Source organism: Vigna angularis, chromosome 11 (genome assembly GCF_016808095.1).
Source record: "Vigna angularis cultivar LongXiaoDou No.4 chromosome 11, ASM1680809v1, whole genome shotgun sequence".
Taxonomy (NCBI): domain Eukaryota; kingdom Viridiplantae; phylum Streptophyta; class Magnoliopsida; order Fabales; family Fabaceae; genus Vigna; species Vigna angularis.
Genome location: NC_068980.1, coordinates 4,593,498 through 4,605,805, shown reverse-complemented (window position 1 = coordinate 4,605,805; position 12,308 = coordinate 4,593,498). Strand labels below are relative to the sequence as shown.

At 29.2% G+C, this 12,308-nt stretch overlaps 2 protein-coding genes across 2 annotated transcripts; both read left to right on the top strand.

Annotated features, from left to right (window-relative positions):
* Nucleotides 1–1,221: 1,221 nt before the first annotated feature.
* On the top strand, nucleotides 1,222–2,721 carry LOC108334185 (aquaporin PIP2-7). Its single transcript, XM_017569888.2, has 4 exons — nucleotides 1,222–1,613; nucleotides 1,699–1,994; nucleotides 2,095–2,235; nucleotides 2,328–2,721. The coding sequence occupies exons 1-4, from the start codon at nucleotides 1,301–1,303 to the stop codon at nucleotides 2,439–2,441; spliced, it is 864 nt and encodes a 287-aa protein (XP_017425377.1). The 5' UTR covers nucleotides 1,222–1,300; the 3' UTR covers nucleotides 2,442–2,721.
* Nucleotides 2,722–9,150: 6,429 nt separating this feature from the next.
* On the top strand, nucleotides 9,151–10,058 carry LOC108333705 (uncharacterized). The gene has a single exon (XM_017569183.2). It carries the CDS (start codon nucleotides 9,420–9,422, stop codon nucleotides 9,837–9,839), a length of 420 nt encoding a protein of 139 aa, XP_017424672.1. The 5' UTR covers nucleotides 9,151–9,419; the 3' UTR covers nucleotides 9,840–10,058.
* The last annotated feature ends 2,250 nt before the right edge of the window (nucleotides 10,059–12,308 follow it).

Below are 12,308 nucleotides of genomic sequence, written 5' to 3'. Positions count from 1 at the left end.
TATTTTGTTTTCTTTTACCTGTATCTGGATTTTGAGATTCTTAATGATTTTCTATCGAAGCTTTAGTACCAACATGTGTATAACTTTTCCATTGCTCTCACAAAATAATATCAAAACGGAATCAGCAATACAATAAATGCATATTTGTGTGCAAAAGGTTAAATTTTTTAAAGCATAGAGAGTATTTAAATGTAAATGAGAGTTGATAGAGAACTCTTTCCAGCTCTCCAAAATCTCTTTTCTAAAATATTTAGAACAAATTGTCAATAAACTGAATGAGACAGCAATGAAATCACAGGAAACCTGGAATATTCTTTGTTTATGGTTTAAACTTCTTTTTGTTAGATTATGAAAGAAGATGGCATAAAATGTATAGTGTTAGACCAAAAACCCTAATACCAGTTTAAAATAGTGATGGTGATTTAAACATAATTAATCATAATGAATTGATTTGATTGCAAATACAGTGGCCCCATAAGTGTGAGGAGGATAAGGTGAATCACCCTTTTGTTCAAAACCCATTTGATTTTAGGTGCCTCCAGATAAGTTCATCTGGCAAACCTTCGTCACTCAACAGAAGTGACAGCTCCTTTTCTCCTTATTTTAATCACATCAACTATCACATAATCTTCACAATACTAATTCATACCTTTCCTTCTTCACCTCTTGCATTTTTTTATGCTAATATTTCATAGCCACGAGCTTCAACTCGGAGTGCTGGAAAGTTCTACAAGAGTGTGAGGTTGTTGTGGCTCTATTAAATTCTTCATGTAATGAAGTTCTATAGGTTTTACGTAAGCAAAATGCTTAATAAATATAATACAGAAATTACGTGGTCAAATTTTATCCGTCTGTCTATTTAAATCACACATATTTGATAACTACATATTTTCAGTTTTGTCGGTTTAATAAACTATTTTATTAATGTTTAAACATTTTTTGTATAGTAAAATTGATTGGTTATTTTTGCATTTACATATAGATATGTAGCCGTTGGATTAAAGAAGGTTTTAGAGAAAGGAGATTAGATTAAAGTTGAAAAAAGAAGATAGAGAAAGTGGAAGAAAGAGAAGAGTGGGACCATGCAAGCGAAACGAAGGTAATAGGGCGGCAAAAAAATACGCTAATCATGTAATCGTTGCCACATAGTCATATAGGTACAAAACATTTCAATTAATTATTCATTTTACTCATTACACCCCTCTTCCTTAAATACCTACCACCTTTCTTCTCCAAACCCTCACTCCAACTACACTACCCTCTTCTCCTCTGCAACTCTTTTCCTACATTCCTTCTTCCAATGGCCAAAGACGTTGAGCAGGTCACGGAGCAACCCGAATACTCCGCCAAGGACTACCACGACCCGCCTCCCACGCCGTTGTTCGACCCCGATGAGCTCACCAAGTGGTCCTTGTACAGAGCCGCCATAGCCGAATTCATAGCCACCCTCCTCTTCCTTTACATCACTGTCTTGACCATTATCGGCTACAAGAGACAGACCGACCCCAATATCGCCGGTACCACCGAGTGCGACGGGGTAGGCATTTTGGGCATCGCTTGGGCCTTCGGTGGCATGATCTTCATCCTCGTTTACTGCACCGCCGGCATCTCTGGTACAAAAGTTGAACTTTCGTCGAACACCTCGTACTCAATGTTTTTACTGCTCCAATTAGTTAACCTTTTGATATTCTGTATCAGGGGGCCACATCAACCCTGCCGTGACGCTGGGGTTGTTCCTGGGGCGCAAGGTGTCGTTGGTGAGGGCGTTGCTGTACATGGTGGCACAGTGCGCCGGCGCAATCTGCGGTGCTGGGTTGGCGAAGGGGTTCCAAAAATCTTACTACAACAGGTACGGTGGAGGGGCTAACTCTGTGAGCGCTGGCTACAACAAAGGCACTGCCGTGGGTGCCGAAATCATCGGTACCTTTGTTCTTGTCTACACCGTTTTCTCCGCCACCGATCCTAAGAGAAACGCCAGGGACTCTCATGTTCCTGTAAGCACACCATCTCTTACCTTACCTCGTTTATCATTAAATTTAAATCTAGTTTTTCTTTCTCTTATTGACTCACTTTTAAATTATAAACAAATAAAAGGTACTGGCACCCCTTCCCATTGGGTTTGCCGTCTTCATGGTTCACTTGGCTACAATCCCTATCACTGGAACCGGCATTAACCCTGCAAGGAGTTTCGGACCAGCTGTGATCTTCAACGATGACAAAGTCTGGGACGACCAAGTAAGTTAATTAATTAACCTTAAATTTGATGTTTTTTTTTTTTCCAATGAAAGAAAAACGAATTTTTAACGGTTGTGCTTATCGATTTTCAGTGGATTTACTGGGTTGGACCGTTTGCTGGAGCTGTGGCGGCTGCATTCTACCACCAATACATTCTGAGAGCTGCAGCTATAAAGGCCCTTGGATCCTTCAGGAGCAACGCATAAGCTTATCCACCCAGATTATGATTTGTGCTGTCACCCAAAACAATAACAGTGTTTCAGTTGAAGTCTGTCTACAGGTCCCTCTCTTGGAGTTCCTTTTGGCTTTTTCCCTTACCCGTGGGCTTTGGGAAAACCAGATACCGTGGGCTCTTGAATTTGTAGATAAGAATGCTTTTATTATCATGTCAAGGGTGTATTTTTATCCCTTTTTCTTTTCTTCCAAGTATCCCCTCTTGTATTCACTTCTCTATTCCATCATATCATGTCATGCTTCATTATCCAATTTTTTTCTTTTGCTGCTGTAATTTTCTCATCAAATTCACCACTCGTTGCCTCTGTTCCGCATGCCTTATCAAAATAACTACAGTTTCAAGCACTTCACTTTCGTAACCAAGTTTTCCACGACTAATTATTGCTCTTTCTTTCACGCACCAAACCATCAAATGAGTATAGTTTGAAGCACTTGAATTTATGGATTAACTGTAAAAACAGCAAAACCACAACAAGTTTGATCATACTACGCTGCATTTCCTTTAATTTTTGGGATTATGTTTCGTTCTGATTAATTTAGTAGAAAAGTTATTTTGTCAGAATTTTAATTGCAAAATAATAAATTGGTAAACTTTCACGAACTAGTTTGCGTGTTAACCTTCATGATAATCCATTGAAATCGAGAACGAATAAGAACAAAAGTGAGTGGTCCTCCCAATAGGTTAAATTTGGTGTGCTTTCACAATCATGCTTGCTACCAGAAAATAAGTAACCACAAGTTTCTTGAACCTTCTTATTATTTCTGTTTTCGTGAACAAACACAACACTCACTCTCTCTCTCTCTCTCTACTATATATTTCTAAAATTTATAAGAAATGTTCTTTATCAATTATATAAATTTCATGAATACGATTTTTTAAATTAGAAAAATATTATTACATATATGTATTTTTTTTAAATTTAAGAAATTTAAAACACTGTTCTTATTAATAAAAAAGTTAAATAAGGAATTCCACTGAAGTCTCTTATAACTAGAAGTTGGAATGCTTATCCGAATGCTTAAACAATTAGTTCTGGTAACTTAGCATCATAATTAAATTATAATTGCAGTATCACACACGATATGAAGGGGTTAATTAATTTATTTTATCTTCTCTGAAACATTTTCTTCGTAGTTGTTATGTATACAATAACATGGTAGTAGGTTGAAAGAAAATTTATAGAAAAGAAAGAAATAATAAGTAATAAACACGTTAGGTTGATCATTGGGATTCCTTTGTTTTTGTGTTTTTTGTTCGTAAAATAATAAATTGATGAGGTAAGGTACTTATCTTTTGCTATATTTTATGTGTATGGTACTTTGTGCCTAATTTATATGTATAGTATATGATTATACATAATTCAGTCACCAACATATATTTACACGACAGAAATAGTAAATTAACATTTATTATGACTTTTAGATTAAAGATAATTTAAAATATTTTATTTATATGGATAATTGAACAGTGAAGGTACAGTGATTGGTATGGTACAGAAAAGAGACAGAGATAGGAAAGGAGAAGTGATTGTGACAATAATAATAGCTGTAATTAATTTATTGGGATTTTAGTATTTATGAAATTTGTCGTGTTTTATTCGTGAATCTCACGTTTTCAACTTTCTTTTTGTTATTCTCTCCTCTTTCAATGGTAACGGATAGAGTTTGTATAGGATACTGTCTCCCTGTCTCTACTTTAAACAAAAGGGACAGCTGAATTTATGTGTTACAGTGGGTATTAAATTGTTATACTATTATTTAATTGATTTTACCTATAACATAACATTTATTTTTTCAACCATTAAATTCTTTAATATTATCATTTTGATAGTGTTTAAATTTCTGGATATATAGTCTAGTAATCATACTTATTTATGTTCAAAATAACATGTTCCTTGCTAAAATAAGGTATTTCAATATTAACTTTTAGATTTTTAAGGTTAACTATTATATATAATACCTAAGGTATTTCAATCTTAACTTTTATATTTTTAAAGTTAATTATTATATATTTAAGGTATTATTTATTTTAGAATGTGAACTGTAGTTTAAATATTTTTTTATCCTTCCATATTTAATGTATCTTTTAAATATAAAACCATGATAAAATTCTACACTTTAAAATAAATAATATATTAAATATATAATAATTAAATTTAAAAAGATTATTCAGTTTAAAATATATAATTTCATCATGATTATTCATTTTAAAATATATAATTTCATCAAGATTTTAAAATGTGGATTGCGATTTTGTTTTTAAAAGATATATGATAGAAAAAAAATATTATTATTTATAATAACTATTTTACCCATGATTTTTAGTTTATTAATTGAAGTATAACTAGTATAATTGTTTCGGGTCTTTAAATTTACCTCTTATCTAGTAATTTTCTTACTATGTTACCTATTAAATGACAATTCAATTAATTGATTTCTTATCTTTTGAAAATATTAAGTAGTGTAAGTTTACAAAATTAACAAATTATATATATATATATATATATATATATATATATATATATATATATATATATATTATAATATAAATTATTGTTTAGGATAAAAAAATTCATTTCATATGTGAAATATGTTAATCCTTTCAATTTATTATTATTATTTTCTATAAACCTACTATTAAATAAAATCATACTACTCTTTAATGTTTTGACATATATCGTAAGAAACAATAGTTATGAATAATTTTAAAATATTAGCATCAACTTCTTGAAGGAAATACAATATTTCTGCATGCTCAATAACTTAAACGAGTTTACATAATATTCGAACTTATCACTCCAAACTCTTATGAACTTGATAATCGTGTATTATATCATGGATCTCAATCCTTATAATTCCATTTCCATCCCTTCTATTGACTAATTAATCTGGTTAGTTTAGGTTTAACTTCAATTATATCAACTTATATATTCAAATGTAAAGTCACATAACATATAGCTAAGCGATGACTTTTATTATTATACATTAATTTAAATGTATATCATAAGCCAAAATCGATAATTATAACTTGTAGAAAACGTTTTTCAAAATAAAAATTTAGCGTCATAAATTTCTATTGCAACTTTTGTATTTTATTATTAAAAAACAAAATATAAAAAGAAAGACATCCTTAGTCTTATCAACGACTATATTTGTTTTATGATTCGTCTTCATGTCACATTCATTTTATATACAAAATAAGAGCTAACTTCAAACCATCAACTTCTGGATTAAACAGTACAGTGATATAACCTAAGTGGTGACTTTTTTTTTTTTTATCACATCAATGCAAATATATATATTCGTGTCCAATTTATTTTGCATTTAAAGTGATAAGTCCCATTCACGCTAATAACCTGCTTTTGAAGTGATTATTTGTTATCAATACTGGCATACCATTTCATACAAATTGTAAATCAATTTCAATTTAGTGATTTTTAACATTTTTTAAATAAAAGTTTATCGTTTAAAAAAAAAAAAGCTTAGTAAACTAAATAAACACTAAAACAGGTCTTAATTAAGGATCACAATAGATCAAATTAAATACATATAGTATTTATCGGCTTTGTGATTTACAATAAAAAGAAAATGTATTTGTTATCCATCTTATCATTCATTAGATATTTATTTAAAAGACACTAGCATGTATTTTAAAATCTAAGAATATGGGTGAATACAGTTGGATTTTTAAAAGAAAAAAATTTATAAATTTTTAAAATAAAATTAATAAAATTACAAAATATAAAATATAATATAATTATATTTAACCTAATAATATATAAATTACTTTTAATTTTAATTAAATTAAATTTAATAAAATATAAATTAAATTTTAATTTCTTACAAATAATGAATATTTGTAAATATAAATAATATGATACATGTGTTTGATTAATTTATAAACAAGTATTAAAATACTCACAGTTCATTATCTATAAATAAAAAATATTTACGAATTGCATATTTTATTCATAAATATATACATATACAAGTATTCTTGTGATCTTAGATAGAAACAACTTAACTAATGTCCAGGAAGTTTTTAAAAGTTTAAAGAAATTTTCAATATTTCAACTACTTATGGTCACATTTCTTTCATTTTTAAAATCTTGTGTATGGATAAAATGTTTTATTTATTTATTTATTCTCCTTGTTAATAAAATAATTAAATTTTATCCAATTAATTATTCAGAATTCATGAAATAATTAAATTTCCTTGTTTTCTTAAATTTTCTTAAGACTCTGTTTAAACTTTCATATGTTCAGATTTATTTTTAAGACTTTCTGTCTTTAACACTTTACTCTCTCGTTAGCTAATTTATTTTCTAATTACTCAGTCATACACTTAATCTATACTTCATCATAAATTTTATGATCCAAGTCAATCGTAGTCACGTTAATTTGATTTTCACACAACCTAATTAACTAACGCAACCCTAACGTTTTCTTAAGTCGTACGCTAAAAAGTATATTGAAACAATGTAGCAAATGGGCTCAGAGTTCATGAAGTTTTGGCCCATTACAAATTTATATTGCTTTTTTGTTCGGGGCTTCTTCATGTACCCCTACAAAAGAAATATAAAATATTATCTTTTGTTTCTTAATACTCTTAAACTTTTGAATCTTAACTAAAATTTTAAGCTGTGTAAATATGAAAAGGTTTTCAAAGAATTAATATGAAACCTCGTACTTGCAATTTTTTTTAACCTTAAGAAATAATTATTCTAATTTAACAATTTAAGCATTTATATCATACTTCAGACTATGTAAAGAAGTTAAATGTATCTTGTTTTTATCTTCACGTGTAATTTTTCTTTTATCACTTTAAAAAATAATCTATTATTTTATTTTTCATCCACATATCTATATATATTTCTTTAAAAAGTTTAAGATTAAAAAACAATTCGTTATAATCCAATAAAAAATTGAGTGTTATACTATAAGAAAAATATATGATAATCAAATCACAAATAAAAACATTGATGAAAAAACACAATACATTACTTTTTATTTTCTATACATAAGAAATGAATACAAGGCATATGAGATAAAAAAAAAGTAATACTAAATATTAAACAAATATTTCAGTATTAAGTTAGAAGAGAGAATTATATATATTTTTTCTTTAAGAATTGAAGATAACAAATGAGAAATGAGAGCACTAATATTGAGTTTCTGTCTAACTTTTTTTTTCTCTAGAAACAAAAGGGAAAAACATATAAGAGTAGGAGATGAGTACAAATTATTGGATACTAAAAAAGACAATAAAAAAGAAAATATTCTAAATATTTTTATTCTTTATTATATTTAATTTTTATGTTTTATTATTAATTAACATTAAATATTATGCTTCATAAAAGAAATATAAATATACTTAATCTAATTTTTATCAAATTCCAATATATATGGCACCCTCCACCCTTAAAAGCTTTGCCTCTGACCTCCATTGCGACATGCTTCATCGTTCTCCAATGACTCTGGAGTGGGAAATTCGGTTAATGGTATGGTTTGATGTTATCAGATTCGGTGATTGGAACCTCATTATCTGTTCCAGTGAAGGGGTGCAGAAAGAGAACAATAAGGTGAAGAAAGAAGCCTTGTTCGCATTTCTTAAAGCCCTTTTCATTCCATAAAAGGAAAAGGAAAGAATGAGAAAGTGAGTTTAGTTTTGGGAAACACAAGACACTGTTTTTAATTGACATCATATTCATAAACATGGAGAAGAAGTGGGGCCTCCGAGGGAGAACAACACATTGATTAAACATTCAGCTCTTGCATGCGCTTTTGCGTTGTGCCTTTGCAATAATGTTCCAAACAGGGCCTTTGCTGCACCTCTAAGCTAAGCCAACCCCATCCTTCAATTACTACTGCTCTTTCCACCTGGCAACTAAGTAAAATATCAACACAACATCAATCAAGAGTCCAATTATATAAAAGATAAACCAAAAAAATTAAGATAACAGATTTATAAATCTTTATTTTATATATATTTTATTTTTTCATTTTTATTTAATATAGTATTAAGATACAAACAAAATCTCATAAAAAAACAAATATGTAAAAACTTAGCTCAAACCGTGTGAATTGACTCTCACATAGAACTTAGAGTTACATTTACATTTCCAACCAAACGTGTCTTAAAACCCATCCATAAAAATACCTTACAAAAAAACCCTTGTTCCATGCATCATATATTTAGCAAATAAAATGATTACTGTTTAAACTACAAAAGGATGGTTAATTAATTGTTGCATGATTTGTTCTCTGGTAACTAATTACTCACTGTAATGCACTAGATCACTCACGGTCCCAAGTTACTCACTCGAGTATAACCATCATTCTTGGAGCCACGTTGATACACCCCAAACAGCACAATAATCATATACAGGGTCGTGAGAATAAGCCATATTTATGCCCAAGCTGTTTCACCGAATACATTATTTACAAACATTTTGAAGCGATCAAGACATGTTTGATAAAAGGTTTACCAACTCGATGAATTAAAGAAATGCTAACATGTTGAGTGGCAGCAGAGATGACAGAGATGTGAAGACTGAGTAGTTAGAGTTGTTACATCTGTTCCACTCTTTGAACTGGAATGTACTCTTTTAAAACCAGTTACTATATAGCACCAAAGAATCAAATAGAAACAATTCACAGTCTTTCAAGTGTCGAAACTAAACAAGTCCATTGATCAATATTTGGGAAGGTTTATGCATGACATTAGTATAATTAAATTTTAATGGGCAGTTTGGGAATTGCAGAGAGTTTGAAGGTCATAATTATGTTTCCCATTCATTAGGCTCCTTTTCCCAACACAAAAATTCAGGTCCAAGGAACAACCATTTGATGTCAGAAGCATAGCATTATAAAAGGCAGTTGAAGCCACCCAGAAATTTTCACTCTTTTTCCAAGTGATTTGCAGAAAGTGAAGGAGACAGAACAAAAACATGAATCCCGTTGGTCTGTGTCTCCTCTCCCTCGTTTCTCTAACCCTTGTCTCGATTGTCATAGCCCAAGAAAGAGCCCCTCATGGGCTTGTGTACGAGAATCCCGAAGCCTTTTCACCATCTGCATATAACTTCTTTCATCCCAATGAAAAGAAGCCCGAGACCAGAGACCCTTGTGCAACGTCAAAATGTTCACCAATGCCATTAGTAGCACAGGTGGAAGCCACTGAAATTCATGAAAGCAGAGCCAAAACACCCGAAGGAGGTAGCAGAAAATTAGGAGCTGGTGGCATAGCTGGCATTGTCTTTGGTGTTGCTTTTGTTGTGGTTTTGGCTATGGGGGTCTACCATGTCAGGTTCACTCGCCCAACCAGCATGAGTAGAGCCAAACACAGTGGTGTTGTTCAACAACATGCTTGATTTGCTTTGTCTCTATCATAATCACTTCCAAATCTCACCCTAGATTTAGAACAGTGCATGTAATGTAATGCCCTTAGTATCTTACTTCTAGACTATTGCTTATCTGCTTTTACCTTCTTCCATTTGTTTTTGGTTAGCCAGTGTATCTACTTTTATGGATTGTGATATAGTGATCTCTTTCTAATTTGGATCTTGTCGAACAATCAAATGTTTTTACAAGCAAGCTTCTTAGATTATGAACTCAAAATGTTTTGTTCGTAGACCTTCAATGTCTAGAGTTTTTTTTTCAATATTTTATTTAGTAAACTCAATTCAAGTTCATTATTATCTTTTAATTACTCAGGCGACTTAATTAGTTTGAAATTTAGATCAAACTAATTTAAGTATAACCCAATTAAATAACTCTGTGAATTATTTTTTTTCAGAATTGATTTAGTGCGTTTCAGAAAATAAATTTTGAAATGATGGGATGCAGGGAAACATGTGATAAAAATTTGATAAGATGTAAGAAAGTGTATAACTTTATATTGAAGTAATAAAGTATATGAGTAATAGTGATAGAAATTTCAGTACTAGCATTGGTTGCAAGGAGCAAAAGCTAATAGAGTTTTTTGGGAGCTACTATTGGCCCAAAAGAAGAATTTTGAGTTGATAAGTTTGAATTTTCTCCAATAAAAGAAATTGGATCGAGATAAGGAATGAGGAATGCAAATTTTATCTCGTCTGAACTCATATTAAAATTATTTATTTGTTTATTTAAGTTGATTCGTTGTACCAATACATGATTGAATACTTAATCTTACGTTTTCAAATTTGAAACTTAGAAGAAATAAATAAATAAATAATAATTCTACAATTAAACATTACACAAAACGATGATCATTAGTATTAATTCCATACAGTTATTTTGACATTAATTCAACAGCTTTTAATATCATTTTTTTTGTAATTGATCAAATAAATTATTCATAGCGTTTATTTTTTGTAAATCATATTTTTCATGTTTTAGTAAGAATATAATTAACAACTTAATATACAAATAATTAAAAATGTATATGTAAATTAATTTTTTTAATAATAGAGTGACAACTTACTCATCTTTATCCAAACTCACTAAAAATGAGAATGTGTACTAAAATTTTGAACCGGCTTCTTATAAACCCGACCCAACTCAATAAAAACGAAAAAAATATGTGTGATGTTAATAACAATAAAACAATGAAGGTGGTGCAAATAGTAAACTACAAGTTAATAGCTCTATTATCAGGGGTTAAGTCCAATAACATATTATAAATCTTTTTATATATTTGACATCTTAATTTTTTTTTATATATTTATATAAAAATTTTATTCCAAAAATATTGGTTCAAGATTCATCGATACACATAATAATAAAATACTAATTATACTATAATAAATCACTGTGACATAATAAATTAAGATGATTAATGGTTAGAAAAAGAATCAGGCGATTATTTTATCAAAAACATATAATTGAATTTTAGTAATGTGTTTCTTAATTTTGTGTATTGCACTTCAATACACTTAAAATGGACCATAGGAAGCATTTATAATTAAAGTAATAAATATAATTTTCTAAAGGTACATTACATTCACTTAATATTTTTATGTTTGACACAATAAAAATGACTTGAAAATTTTGACTGGTACAAATGTTTCACATGTAAAAGATTTAGTTGGTATAATTGTATTTATTTTTAATATTTTTAATTAATGAGTTCAGAAAAAAAAAGAAAATAAAAAAGTAAGATGTATCATTTTTTAAGCAAAAAATATTTATTCTCCTTAATTTTATGTTTTATTTTAAAGAAAAAAAGTTTAATAGTCATAAATCATTTATTGAAGTGGTGAAGGTATTGATTAAATGGTCAGTGATTCAACAGTTGACAAATTAAAATAAAACTGATATTAATAAAAATATATTATAAGAATTAAATAATATATAATACTAAAAGTAATGCTAAAACTTAAAAGAAAAACACAAATTTCTAGCATTTAATATTAAAAATAATATAAAAATTCAAGTAAAATATGCTCTTTGACCTAAATTAAATTTCAATAACAATCATCAATACTTATTACTAGCAAATAATTAAAAATTTAAGTTGACTTTAATTTTGAAAAAAAAAATAAAACAATGTATTATTTAAAGTTTTTTGATTTTATGATTTCTTTAATTTATTCATGAGACTGAAAATACAATACAATTGTATGATCGAATCAGAGGTGCGTATGAGTTTGAGTTACTTGTGATTTGCGTAAAACAGTAATTAGAGTAAATTATTTTAGCGTATGAAATGAAAGTGAAATGAAAGTGAAATGAATTTATTGTTATATGAAGGGATATTCCATGGAAGTTGGTAAAAGTGATAAATTTAGAAAAAGAGAATAGAATAATGTTTTTGACCATTAAAGGCAAAAGCATTTTTGAGCATGTGACTTCCCTGC